This window comes from Camelus bactrianus, chromosome 11 (assembly GCF_048773025.1).
Source record: "Camelus bactrianus isolate YW-2024 breed Bactrian camel chromosome 11, ASM4877302v1, whole genome shotgun sequence".
Classification (NCBI taxonomy): domain Eukaryota; kingdom Metazoa; phylum Chordata; class Mammalia; order Artiodactyla; family Camelidae; genus Camelus; species Camelus bactrianus.
In genome coordinates, this window is record NC_133549.1 from 47,077,864 (window position 1) to 47,090,272 (window position 12,409).

Here is a 12,409-nt window from a genome sequence, read left to right on the forward strand (position 1 = left end):
CAGATCCTGGCTTGCACAAGAAACTTCTGACTCCAACATCTTTCCCTACTGTCTCCTTCTTTTCTCTTCAGGGGATCTGACCTCCTTTTTGCTATCTTTATCTGCTCACAACAGAACATAATTCCAACTCAAACAAACTTTTATCCACAAATTTTGCTCTCTTTTCTTCCCTGATTTCAACTTTTGCCTATTTAACTCGGAGGAGGGGTGGAGAGAAATAAGAATCTTCTATTTTTTTTAACTTCTATTGTGGAATACAGGTTAAAGGGGAAGATATCATTTGTATTCCTAGAACTTACTCCTATCTACAAAAACTCAAGTAACTTTCTAAACGTGAATTCTCTGTTGCCATCTGGTAGTGAAATTGCTATATGGTGCATTTTCATTTGTTTTTAATACCAAATCTTCCTGTTCAAAACGATACTTTGCTCGAAATCCTGCACCAAAGATGCAGTCTATTTCATCTATAGTCTTTAAAGAGTAAAGTTATAGGATATTTGTTAAGTGCGCATATGCATGTATGTATTAATGCTGTGTATTTGTGTATATAGGCTGAGAAGAGTCCACTTTAATTATTTCCACTTACATTTCCATGATCTGCTATTTACACATCAGGTCTTGTAGTTCTCTCCTAATCCACTGGCTTCCTACTAAAGCTCTCATGCTGTTTCCTTCTAAAAGCCCTCTTTTAATACTACTTCTTCCAACTATGCCCTGATTAAGAACAATCCAAAACACTGTTTTCTGTAACATCTGACAGCAGGGAAATATTTAAGTATGCTGTGCTATATACACACATAAGACTTACAAACTTAAGAAGCTAAATTTCTCACCAATATTAGTCAGCATTTAGCTAATAGAAACATCAACTTAATAAATACCTAAAAGAATTAAAGTTATATAATTCAGGTATGTTCACTTTCAACTAAAAAGCAAGATTCTTTTTTTTTTTTGCAATTAACTTCCAGCAGTGAAAAATTACTTAACTGTTTTATTACATTATGAAAAAGCTTAAGAAAAAATATAAATCCTATTTCTAATAGTGGGCTTTGACGGTTTTTGACTTTTTCATTTACATCTTCTCCAAAGTTCTCTGTCTCCAATGCACTGATAATACTGTCGATCATTTGCTATTGTTGATTTTTGTGTACTTGGAATAACTTATTATAAAAGTATGGAAATGGATATCAAAACATGTCACAAAAATACCTCACTTATCACCATAGAAAGAACTATCTCATGTAGGTAACATTTTCAAAACACTGGACAGTCCAGTGCCAAGTCCTTTGAAATTTCTCTTGCATATTTATCTTAAACAAGAGGATAAGAAACAATTCAATGTTTTCTGGATAGGAGGGCTACTATCACTTCTGTATTTTGAATATGCATATCTATCTATCTATCTGCAGGAAAGTTTATTAGCAAGTTTATTAAGTACTTAAGTTACTGCATTACATGAGCAAAAAGGTCAAGTGAAAGCATGAGGGTCTATCTCTTCAGCAGGACAAAGTATCTGTCCTTAGTGCTAGGAATTTGCAACAGTTATTTTGGTGCTATTGGTTCTTTTATTTTTTTTAAATCACCACTCAATTTATCTAGAGATACATCTAGAGAGCTGTAGTCTGAATTATTATATTATTCTTCCATGGAGGTGTGCAAGAAAGAGTAAACATACAAATATTTCTAATTAGTACTGATACCATTGTTTAAATAATTTTCGTAGACATTTTCTAAATTTCTGCCCGTAAATAACAGACTGCAGACTTCCTCTTCAAAACTACAAAGCATTCTATATTTGACAAAAAAAAAACCTCTTGATTCAAAAATTCTGATTTTTGCAGTATAGTTTTCATAATTTTTAAACATACAAGAAAAAGACTTATAATAGTTCATATCTTTACTTTTTCTCTCATATTAACTTTAAAAATACTTGTCAAGCAATTACTCTGTATAAGACATTCTTTAGGTGCTACAGAAGATACAACAATGAGTAGATGTAGTTCCTGACATAAAGGGATTAAATTCTAATAGCAGAAAGAAGGGAAGTCTACAACTATAGTACAAGACACAATATAAATAGTACCCTAAAAGTGAGACAAAGTATCAACATATGGTTAAGTGGAATTAGCAAAAGCTTTATGAAAGAGGTAGCATTAAAGTTGGCTTTTGGAAGATATCCAAAATTTTTACAGTTATAAATGAAGACAGGGTAGAAAACTGAAGTTAGATCCAGGACACAATGAATTTTCCACTTTGGATGCCCATGTTGAATAATGGTCAGAAATGTAATGGAAAGAGGCTGAGATTTTTTTTTTTTTTTTTTTTTTGCTAGCCTGTGGAATTTTTACTTAATTCAGTAGATAAGTGAGAGACCCTGAAGTTTTTGAATACGGAAATAAAATTAAACTGTGCTTTGGAAAGTATAATCTGGCTTTGATATGTAGGATGAACTGAATTAAGGAGAGACTGTTCGCAGAAACTAATTGTAATAATCAAAAACTGAACTTTAATAATAGAAATGAGAACAGAAAGGACAGAATGTTAAGTTAGAAACATTTAAATTTCAAATGCTAGATGAGATTTTGTTAATAAGAAGAATTTTCAATATCTATATGTTCAGACAATATTTGAGTTCTTATCCCAGCTGTCAAGAGCTCATAATTGGAGGTGAAAAGGATAAACAAATACAATAAAAACCAAAATATGATGAAGCCATTTTAAAAACCGTAAAAGCTAAGGCAATTCAGGAGAGCAGTACTGGATTTGGAGTGAAGAAGAAATATTTGCATTCTGTTATGAACTTCACTGGGTTGTACACTGAGTTAGATTTCTACAAGTAGAGATTGGGGTAAGTGTTGTAGAGAAAAAGCATTCAGGAAAAGCACAAACAGTCTTACAAACAAGTAATAATAACAACTAATATATTTTGAGTGTTTAATACGTGCCAGGCACTTTTCTAAACATTTCGTGTACACCACCTCATTTAACCATCACAAAAATATATAGGGTATATACTCTTATTGAACTCATTTTCAGATAAGGAAAATATCTACAAAGTGTGGCCTGTTGTGCATGAGGTGACCAGAGAGGTTTCTCAAAGTGCTGCACTCATCACAGATGCACCATAATATTAACTTTCATAATCAAGTCCCAGAAAATCTTGACTACTTTACCAAAACAACTTATGTTACCTTCAAACTTCGGTTTCCACAAAACTACAAATATATCAAGGACATTGCCAAAAAAAAATGATAACTTACTATAAATACCTAAACAGAGAAAAATAAGCCTGCAGGAAGTTCATTATTTTCTAATTTGCATGCTAGTTTTAGCTTGTATCTACTTACCGACATGGCTGCATGATCATTGCTGTTAGTCTGAGAAGGAAGTCAGACAGGCAATCAAATAAAAAAGGAATATGTATTCCAAGAACAACAGAAGCAATGTTTAAAGTAGCAAAACAAAATATACTACAAAACAAACAAGCTGACTCTTTGTGTGTTGCTATAATATAAAGGCATTAATTAATCACATAAATGTGACTATCATATTATTTTGAAGATTTATGTGTCAGTTTTTATATCCATACTAATCAGATAAATCCTCCTCTAAACTTTAGTCTACTTAATCAAGTTGTCTAGTCAGCATTAAAATACTGAGAACTTTAGCAGTTACTAAATGTCTGCTGGCAAATTTAGAAAACACTAGCTCACTGACAGGGTTCTTTCCTGTAGAACAGCTGTTCTCAAATTTTAAGCAAAAAAATGTAGATTCCTAAGCTCCAGAAATTATAGTTCAGTTAGGTCTAGAGCCAAGCACTGGAATCTGAATTTTTAACAAGTATCTGTTCCCACAAGTAATTTTAATACAAAAAGAAAATGTCTATTTCTTTACAGACAGAAAATTACACTGAATATGTGATTCTGAAGATGCTTATAATAAGCCACTTGCTTCTACATAATCTGCTAATGTGGCTTAAAATACTCAAGGAAAGATGGCACACTAAATTATCTTACAATTAATCATTTAAATGTTTTTACTCCCCTAAAAAGTGAATAACAAGTCAAAGTGAAAACTAAATCATTGATCTCAATCTAAACACAGATCAGCCCCTGCTGAAGTTCTGTACTAAATATACTGTACTAGTTTATTCTTTTAAGATATTAAGAATTAAATTAATTAAACATTAATTCCTTAAAATAATAAGGATTAATAAAATTAAATTTAAATAGCTTTTAAGGGGAGAGGGTGTAGTTTAGTGGTAGAGTGTGTGCTTAGCATTCATGAGGTCCTGGGTTCAATTCCGTGTACCTCCACTTAAACTAAACAAACAAATCTAATAACCTGCCCCCTATAAAAAATTAATTTAAAAAACGATAAATTTAAGTAGCTTTAAAATACTGTTTTAAAAATGATCTAATTTACTTTTCAAATTCTAGTAATAAGCTATATAATACTTAAGCACTACTCTTTTTTGTTTTTAGAAAAACGTATTTACCCAGAAACATGGATTTAACCTTATTATATTAGGTCAGTGAAACTCAAAATCTATTTATTAGTGGCAGTTGAACATACAGTATAGCCTACACTGAAGGTGCCCCTCCACATGGGAAGTTGTCCTCTTCACCAAGCATACAATGAGTAAAAGAGAAACCACAAGCAGTAATGGAGGAAGAAAAACACTCAACCAGCCAGGCAGATTATTGTAATTAACCCCAGTAAGCAGTGAGTTGGCAGCTGTGTGAAAATTCATTCTTCTGGAAGACTGGACTAGACTCTAGATAATCTCTTAATCTCTAAGTCCTTTCTAGATTTAACTTCCAATAAATTCTGTTTGGATTAGTAAAATTATCCCATCACCAAAGTTACTTTGCTCAACTATTTTTCTAAAATCTTTCAAATTGTATGTAAAGGTATTTTTTGAGATATAAAAGCCATGAAGTCAAGATGAACTTCAGCTAAAATTTAGTGACCTAGGCAACAGAAATCAGTCAGTAACATTTAATACATGAAAACCATGTAAGGCATAAGACTTGCGATGCTGTCATCATTGTTCACATTACACAATTTTAATATACATTATGGTCAATAAGTCAGATCAATATTATCATTAAATATGTAAAGATTAATACAAAAATGGGAAAAAACAATTTGTGAGCATATACATACAATATATGCTTATGTTTTCATTTGATAAGAAAAGCAATAAAATGTATTCAAAGCTGCCTATGTCACAATTTGAAAAACACAATCTTTGTATTTTTAATACAATGCTTTCTGGTATCACATAAAAGAAAGGGTGATTAAAGCCTGTGATTATACTATTGACTTTTAAAGTTCTCCTTTGCAATTTTCAGTCAGGTCAAAGGCCATGTATATCTATATATTTAACTCAGGAAAAAAACATGAGCCAAAGAATGAAGAACAGAGCTAAATGGAAGGGCAGAGCTAAAAGAGAAAATAAGGTGCCAGAATAAATAAATCTAAGTTTAGGTTGGGACTTAGCATCTGTGTGATATTTAAAAACAAATTTTATATACGGGGACCTTAGAGATGAACTCATCCAATCACTTATTTCAAAGAGAAGGAAAAAAGTTTTTCAAAATCAAGATGTAGACTAAGTTAACATATTTGCTTCCCATCAACGGTGAGATACAAGTGAAACAAAAAGCACAGAATTATAGAAAGGAATAAAACGTTTAACATTAGATAAAATGAAGGTGTGTTGGGGAATTCACCAAAGGATACTTTCTGGAAAATAGAAAGCAGATTAAACAGAGAAAGCAGCTGTCCATCATATGCCACCAGGGAACTACAGCAGAGCTGGGAGCCAGCTGTGCATTAGAGGTCTAGAGTTGGCAGGTACGAGAGAGGACAGAAATGAGAAATGGCATGGAAAACAGGGAAAGTAATTAAAGACTTCTGGAACAACTGTGCCAATGATCCTCCAACTATAGAGCACAAGCATTTTCCACAATGAGAGAACTTTTAAGGGGAGAGCTGAGGCTCCTGGTATAGGTAGAAAAAGAGAGAGAAGGAAGGAGGGAGGGGGGAGAAAGACCCCCTTATTCTGGCACAGTGTCGTGACAATGGAAAAGACAGTCAGAGAAGACTACACAATCTGTAGAGCTCAGTGCACAATGAAAATACAGGGTCCCTTGTTCAAAAATCATTAAGAATTTCAAGACAACAGCAGAGCCCCAAATCACATGAAGGACTCTTCTGAATCTAAGACCCTGTGTAACCATGACTCCATGGTTACACATCCAGGACGTCAGCCCTGAGGAGAGGAAACCACAATCTCATAAATAGCTCCACACCTGCTCACTCTAAGGTGAAGAATTTTGAGCAAAATGCCTTCCAAATTTTAAGAATTTTCCAGTTGAAGTATGAAAAAGAAAACAATAACAACAAAAAGAAAATAAACAAAAAAAGAAAAAAGCAAAAAAAATTTTTTTCAGTCAGATTCCTACTTAAGGGGGAAAATCTATCAAAAAATTGAGTATTTACACAGCAGCAGAGTAAACCCACATCAGCACTCCAGACCTTCTCTGTTAAAAGAGAATGAGAAAAACAAAGAAACAAAAAACCTATTCAAGAGTAAAAGAGATAGTTCAAGAAACAGAAAATATCTTGTTTAAAAAACCCTCTAATATCTCAGGGTGATTTGAAAGATAATATATCCATTTAAAAAAGAGAGAGAGAACGGTAGTCTATGAAAAAGGAACACTTTTAAAACAGGAGTGATTCCTTAGAAATTAAAAATATAATAAAATATTCTATGGAAGGACTGCAAATAAAATTGAGAAATTCTCCCAAAACATAAAGCAAAAAAAATATAAAGAGACAGGAAACAAAGGAAAAGGATAAAAGACATAGAGGACCAATCTGGGCACTCTAACATCTAATTAATGAGAGTCCAAGAAAGAGAGAACAGTAAAGTGGAGGGAAGAAAATTATCTAAAAAATAATAAAAGAGAATTTTCCTGTGCTGAATTTCCCCTTTAACAGAAAGAGGCCATGAGTAAAGAGCTAGAAATACAAGCTTACATATCCACACATTCTCATGACATGTTAGAATATTAAGAAATAAAAAACAGATCCTAAACCCTGGATATCAGAAGACAATGGAGGAATGCAATAAAAATTATCAGAGAAAAAGGTATTCAACCTAGGATTATATAACTAGCTAAACTATCGATCACATGAGGACAGAAGATATTTCATGATATGCAAGGACTTAAACAGGAGGAAGTTACTGAGGTGGTTCAGCAAAGCTAACCAGACAAGCAAAAACAAAAAAACAAAACAAAACAAAAAAATATGCAGAATTCAGGAAACCATTCCCAAACCTGGAGAGCAGAGAAGGAAAGTCTTAGGTTAACAGCTACACAGCAATTCTAGAGAGTAAGTGGTACAAATCAAAGGCAAGGGCCTCTGTAGCTGTCAGAGAACAGCAGGTTAAGAACTTGATAGAATGGTAGGGAGGCTAATACTTTTATTTCACGTAGAACAGAATTAAGATACTGACTTAAAGGAACAAAAAATGGGAGTACAACTGTTTTTATATAAAGAAATGATAATAGAAGAAATAAAAGAAAATGTAACAATCAGTGGGAGATAGGGGGGAAGTAAGAAGTTGCTATGTGTGCCTTATCTTTCATAGTAGGAATTCACAAGACATTCTCAATGTTTCTAAGACAACCATTGGAAGAAATGAAAACATATGGTGACAATGGTAGTCTGGGAGAGCAGGACTGAGGGAGTTGGGGAGGAAAGAGGCTATTTTTCATCCCAAACTCCTGGGCTACTTGACTTATTAACATGTAGACATATTAATTGAAATAAAAGTAAATTAAAACAAAACAAGCTTTATATTCAACTCTATGAAGTAAAACAGACATTAGCAAGTTAGTCCAGAGGTTGAATGATTTGTCTTCCTCCATGATGCTGGTTAACTGGGAAAATCAGGCCTAGACCCCAAATCTCAACATTTTCAATACAGTGCTGTATATTCAGAAAAAAGTTCTTAAGGAGAGAATGATTTTAAAAGTTACATACTATCCATTTCTGTCCAAATCATGCATTTTCATTTATGGGCTATACATATTTGTTTCTCACTTAAAGAAAGTATAATATGTTTTTTAACTATTTATAGAAATAAAAAATGAAAATTAAAAATTTAGTGGCACCAGATGCATTTAGTAGGGAAAGAGACTATGGCCCTAAGCATAAAGAATTTACAAAGATACTAAACTGGCACATCAGTAAATCACTAACAGCCCGAAGCAAAAAATTAAGCCAAGGGAAAAGCCCTTTAAAGGAAATACCTAAAAAGGGAAACACTTTAAAAGGGAACTAGATAGAAGTAGATATGAAATTTAAATATAAAATAACACAGCACATCTCACTGTCTTAAAAGAAATTTCTACTATAGTATTTAACACTTTATTATTGAACGTATACTCTTATTTACTTCTTGACTTAAAAAGTAATTTTTCTTCAACAATGTGATTTTAAAAGCTATGCTATATTTAGTTCCATGCTAGTGAATGTTTAACGATAATTCTCTGGGGAAAAAAACTTGATCAGTAAGATCTGCTGATTTCCATGGTCTAACTACTCCTACTATGACTAGCAATGTGACATCACTGAATGCACAGATGGGAAGAGACATGCGCAACAGGCTCTCACAATCATTTCCCAACATGATTCTGACGTCATTTTCTCTTAGCGGGAAGGCATCTCTAATCTCAAAGTAAAAGATATTGGAAGAAATGACTCTATTAACAGATGTTCTTTTTATGAACAGCCTTTCAGGGATCTGTTCTCCAAAGTGAGATATTACCTATAACCAGATAGTGATTTTCTTGAAAAATATCCAATCACATTAACATGTAATTAGAGAATCATAGGGCAGAGATAAGTTAATTATTCCTAAAAATCATGTATTTATTGTTCAATCATTTTTTACTATTCATCACACCACTTCTATTAATGCAGAAAATCAAAAGTTAATCATATTTGAAAGTAAAAGGAAAACATATCTTTCTGGGAAGAAAACAGTTTTGATATTTACATTCAAACAGAAACCAGATTAGTTTATTTAACATCTCTAGAATAGTAGCAAATATAAGGACAGAAGATTACATCATGGCTACAGTTAAAACAATAGGGAGTTCCTATAAAGGAAGAAATATGAGCAAACTGAACCTTCAAGATCTTTCTACTTCTACTGTAAAAGATAACCATTTGTCAGTATAAACATTTGGATAAACTGGGTTCCTTTTGCAAATACACAAATGAAGAAATTAAAAATCATCATTCATATCATAGTGAACAGTTACTGAGTTCCATTCAGCTGTCATGAAGAATTACTAGATATCTTCAAAAGGTGCTCAACATTTTTTTCTATTTATATACTTGTAAGTGGTGAATGAATGTCTAATTCTTTTAAAAATTCTTCTGGTTTAAAATTTTATGGCTAATATAAAATCTTATTCAAAAAAAACCACAAAGCTTGGTTGTAAGTTAGGCTTAAAAATGAGTGTCATAAATGTACAGAAAAAGATGACTTGTACAATACATGTCAAAAATCCTAACAATGTTTATCCTTTTATAGGATAACAGCAGGTAATTTTTATTTTCTTCATACTTAGCAGTATTTTCTAATTGCCAGGATAAAACTTATTTGAAACCTAAAGGGTCACTTACACATTTCAAATAGTAAAAATTGCTGATTCCAAGAATACTGATTTGGGGACAAAATAATATTTATTTCATATACTAATCATATTTCACTGGCATTAGCTAGCATCTGACCATTAGCCACTATAAGCACTGCAGTCAAGCTAGAATAATTATTCAAATAAATATGCTTTATAGTGAATATGTTTCACAATTGATAAAGAAATTTTTTAAACGGCTATGTAATACAAAAGTATAGAACTCAAAGCTAAACAATATCGAGCTACAAATGTAGGCATAAATACAAGAAAAAAGTAAAAAGACATTAAAATAAAACTAATATTATAAAGGTCCTTAAAACAATAATAGAGGAAGAAGGGAGAAGAAAAGACAGAACTAACATTTATTAGTAGTACCTACTTCATGCCAAGCACCCTGCCAGTCAACTACTTTACACAGGAATTAATTCATCCTCTGACAGTCTTATCCAAAAATGGATTTTGCCCATTTTGCAAAAGGTAAGGGGCTCAGAGAGGTTGAGCAACTTGCCAGGATCCCAGAGCCAGGAAATTAAAAATCTAAGGTTCAAACATAGCTCTAAAGCCATCCTGTGCTCTCCTACCTTCAGCACCCTGGCCCCCAAGAACAATAACAGATAAATGGGTTTAGCCCTGAGTCATAAAATGGCAAGTTCCCTTGAAGCAGGGCACCTTCACATTTTGGTTAATGGGGAAATAACTGTCATTATTATAAATATCTATTTAGCTTGCTGTTAATTCCTATGGCCAGTGGAGAGCCTGGCTTCTCTGCTACAGCACAGGGAAATGCAGATGAGTAGGTAATTTAACACGGAAGCAAAGAAGCTCTTTACTTTTCCATCCCCTGCATAGGCTTGCACTGGCTGACTCTTAAGAAAAACAGGTGAGGGAAGTAATCAATTCTATCACTCATCCAACTCTAGAGAAAGGAGGTATTTAAAGTGGACATTAATGGTGATCTTCCAAATCCTGCAGCTTTCTACTGCTACCAGTGTAGCAGAAAAGAGAAAACAATGAAGTTCCTTCTCTGGGCTCCATCAAAACCATTATTATCCACTAACTTCTACTGTTCTCATACCCTGTGAGCAGAGAACAAAATATTATCAGGTGGATTGTAACATTTCTAGAATCACTGGAACTTTTACTGGGCAATGTGGTTAGCAACTACACATCATGACTATCTTTGATGGAGAAAATATTATTTTGCAACAATAGTAGGGACTGACAAAAAATTAATATGCAATAAATCTAAGAATGGAGTTTTTAAACTACAAGTGTTCTGTCTTAGGTTAGGGTCGGGGTCGAGAAAGTCATCTTTATGCCACAGAATCTACTTCTCTGTCCAATCATTTGCAATACTGGCCACTATTTGCACTATTTGCAAGAGAGGCCCTTAGTTTCACAGCTCCCACTGACTCTAACTCATGGCATTGTTTATTTACACTGTCAAATCTAACAAGGGGGCATGAAGCCAAAATTAGCCCCTTATGTAATTCCTCATGTCTATAAATGGATAGTTAGCTCTACTGAAGCTGACTGACTTGGGACTGACTTTGATAAGTAAGTATCTTCTGAAGCTTTTTTTAAGTCTGAAGGAGTCCAAAACTGGCTCCTCTTTCTATTTGGGTCCAAAGGTAACCTGAAAATAAGGAATCATTTTCAGCTTAAAACATTTAAATAAAAATGGTAACTTATATAATGCCATATGTTGTTTAGAAAAATAATATATTTAAAATATAACATTACCTCTGTTCTTCGCTTGAAAGAACACAATCTAATTGAATATTTTATTCAATTTCAGGATTTCAGAGAATTAATACACTAAGCTGTAATATAATTACCAACTCGTGCTAAAATTTACCATGGTCAATAATTTACTATTTTTGCTTGGAAATTATACGTTTTAATTCATCCCTCGAATAAGAATATACTGTTGTTAGGACCATTTTTTCTTTTCCTAGCTGTGAACTATAATTTTCTTCTTATTTGGTCATGTCCTGTATTTATTGTTGAATTTATAAGTCTATGTATTTTCTTTGCAGAAAAGCCCATGGTAGATGACATACAATCCAAAATGGCACAGAGAGACTAACCTAAAACTATACAAAATTTCATAATAGATCAGACAAGTCCCAAGAGTCTGTCACTCTCAAGGTCAGCAGAGTATGTCCTATGAGAAAGCAGGATTTCCCTCTAGATGTCAGCCTCCTGAAGTGAGGCATTTACCCCAAACACTTCTAGCACACAACCTCTCTTAATCCTACCCCAGGAATTTTACATACAGAATTCCTACCCATTATCCCATGTCAACCACTGAACCAGATACTGCAACACAGAAACGTGATGGAAACATGATGTGCGTATCTGTGTACATGTGTGCACACATGCATGTCTTTATTTTTTCTTTCTTTCTTTTTAAATAAATATTCTTCTATTTATTTTTAGCAACACCTTCCTTCAACTATTCTAATTGGCTCTTTGATGGGGAAAGAGTAAAGGATAAGGAGAATAACTTTTTTTTTTTTCATTTTAAACAAAGGAAATGGTTGGGGGCAGTTGGGTAGGCTCCAGAGTAAATATTTTTGTGTTCAGCTATATCTTATCACAAGATTAAAAAGGTCAATAAAATTTCTCCCTGTTTTATTTGTACAAAACTATTCTGTTCACATTTTAACAGTAGTTAC

The 12,409-nt window shown here is 33.1% G+C and overlaps 1 protein-coding gene across 5 annotated transcripts in view; it reads right to left on the minus strand.

Annotated features, from left to right (window-relative positions):
* The window catches only part of EXOC6 (exocyst complex component 6), a 181,812-nt gene that overhangs the window by 53,184 nt on the left and 116,219 nt on the right, over positions 1-12,409 (minus strand). For 3 of the 5 annotated variants that reach the window (XM_074373946.1, XM_074373949.1, XM_074373948.1), the window contains exon 19: positions 3,348-3,377. The exons of the other annotated variants lie outside the window; for them this stretch is intronic. In XM_074373946.1, the coding sequence (XP_074230047.1) occupies positions 3,348-3,377 (30 nt within the window). The remainder of the gene's footprint in view (positions 1-3,347; positions 3,378-12,409) is intronic. 5 annotated transcript variants of the gene reach the window in all.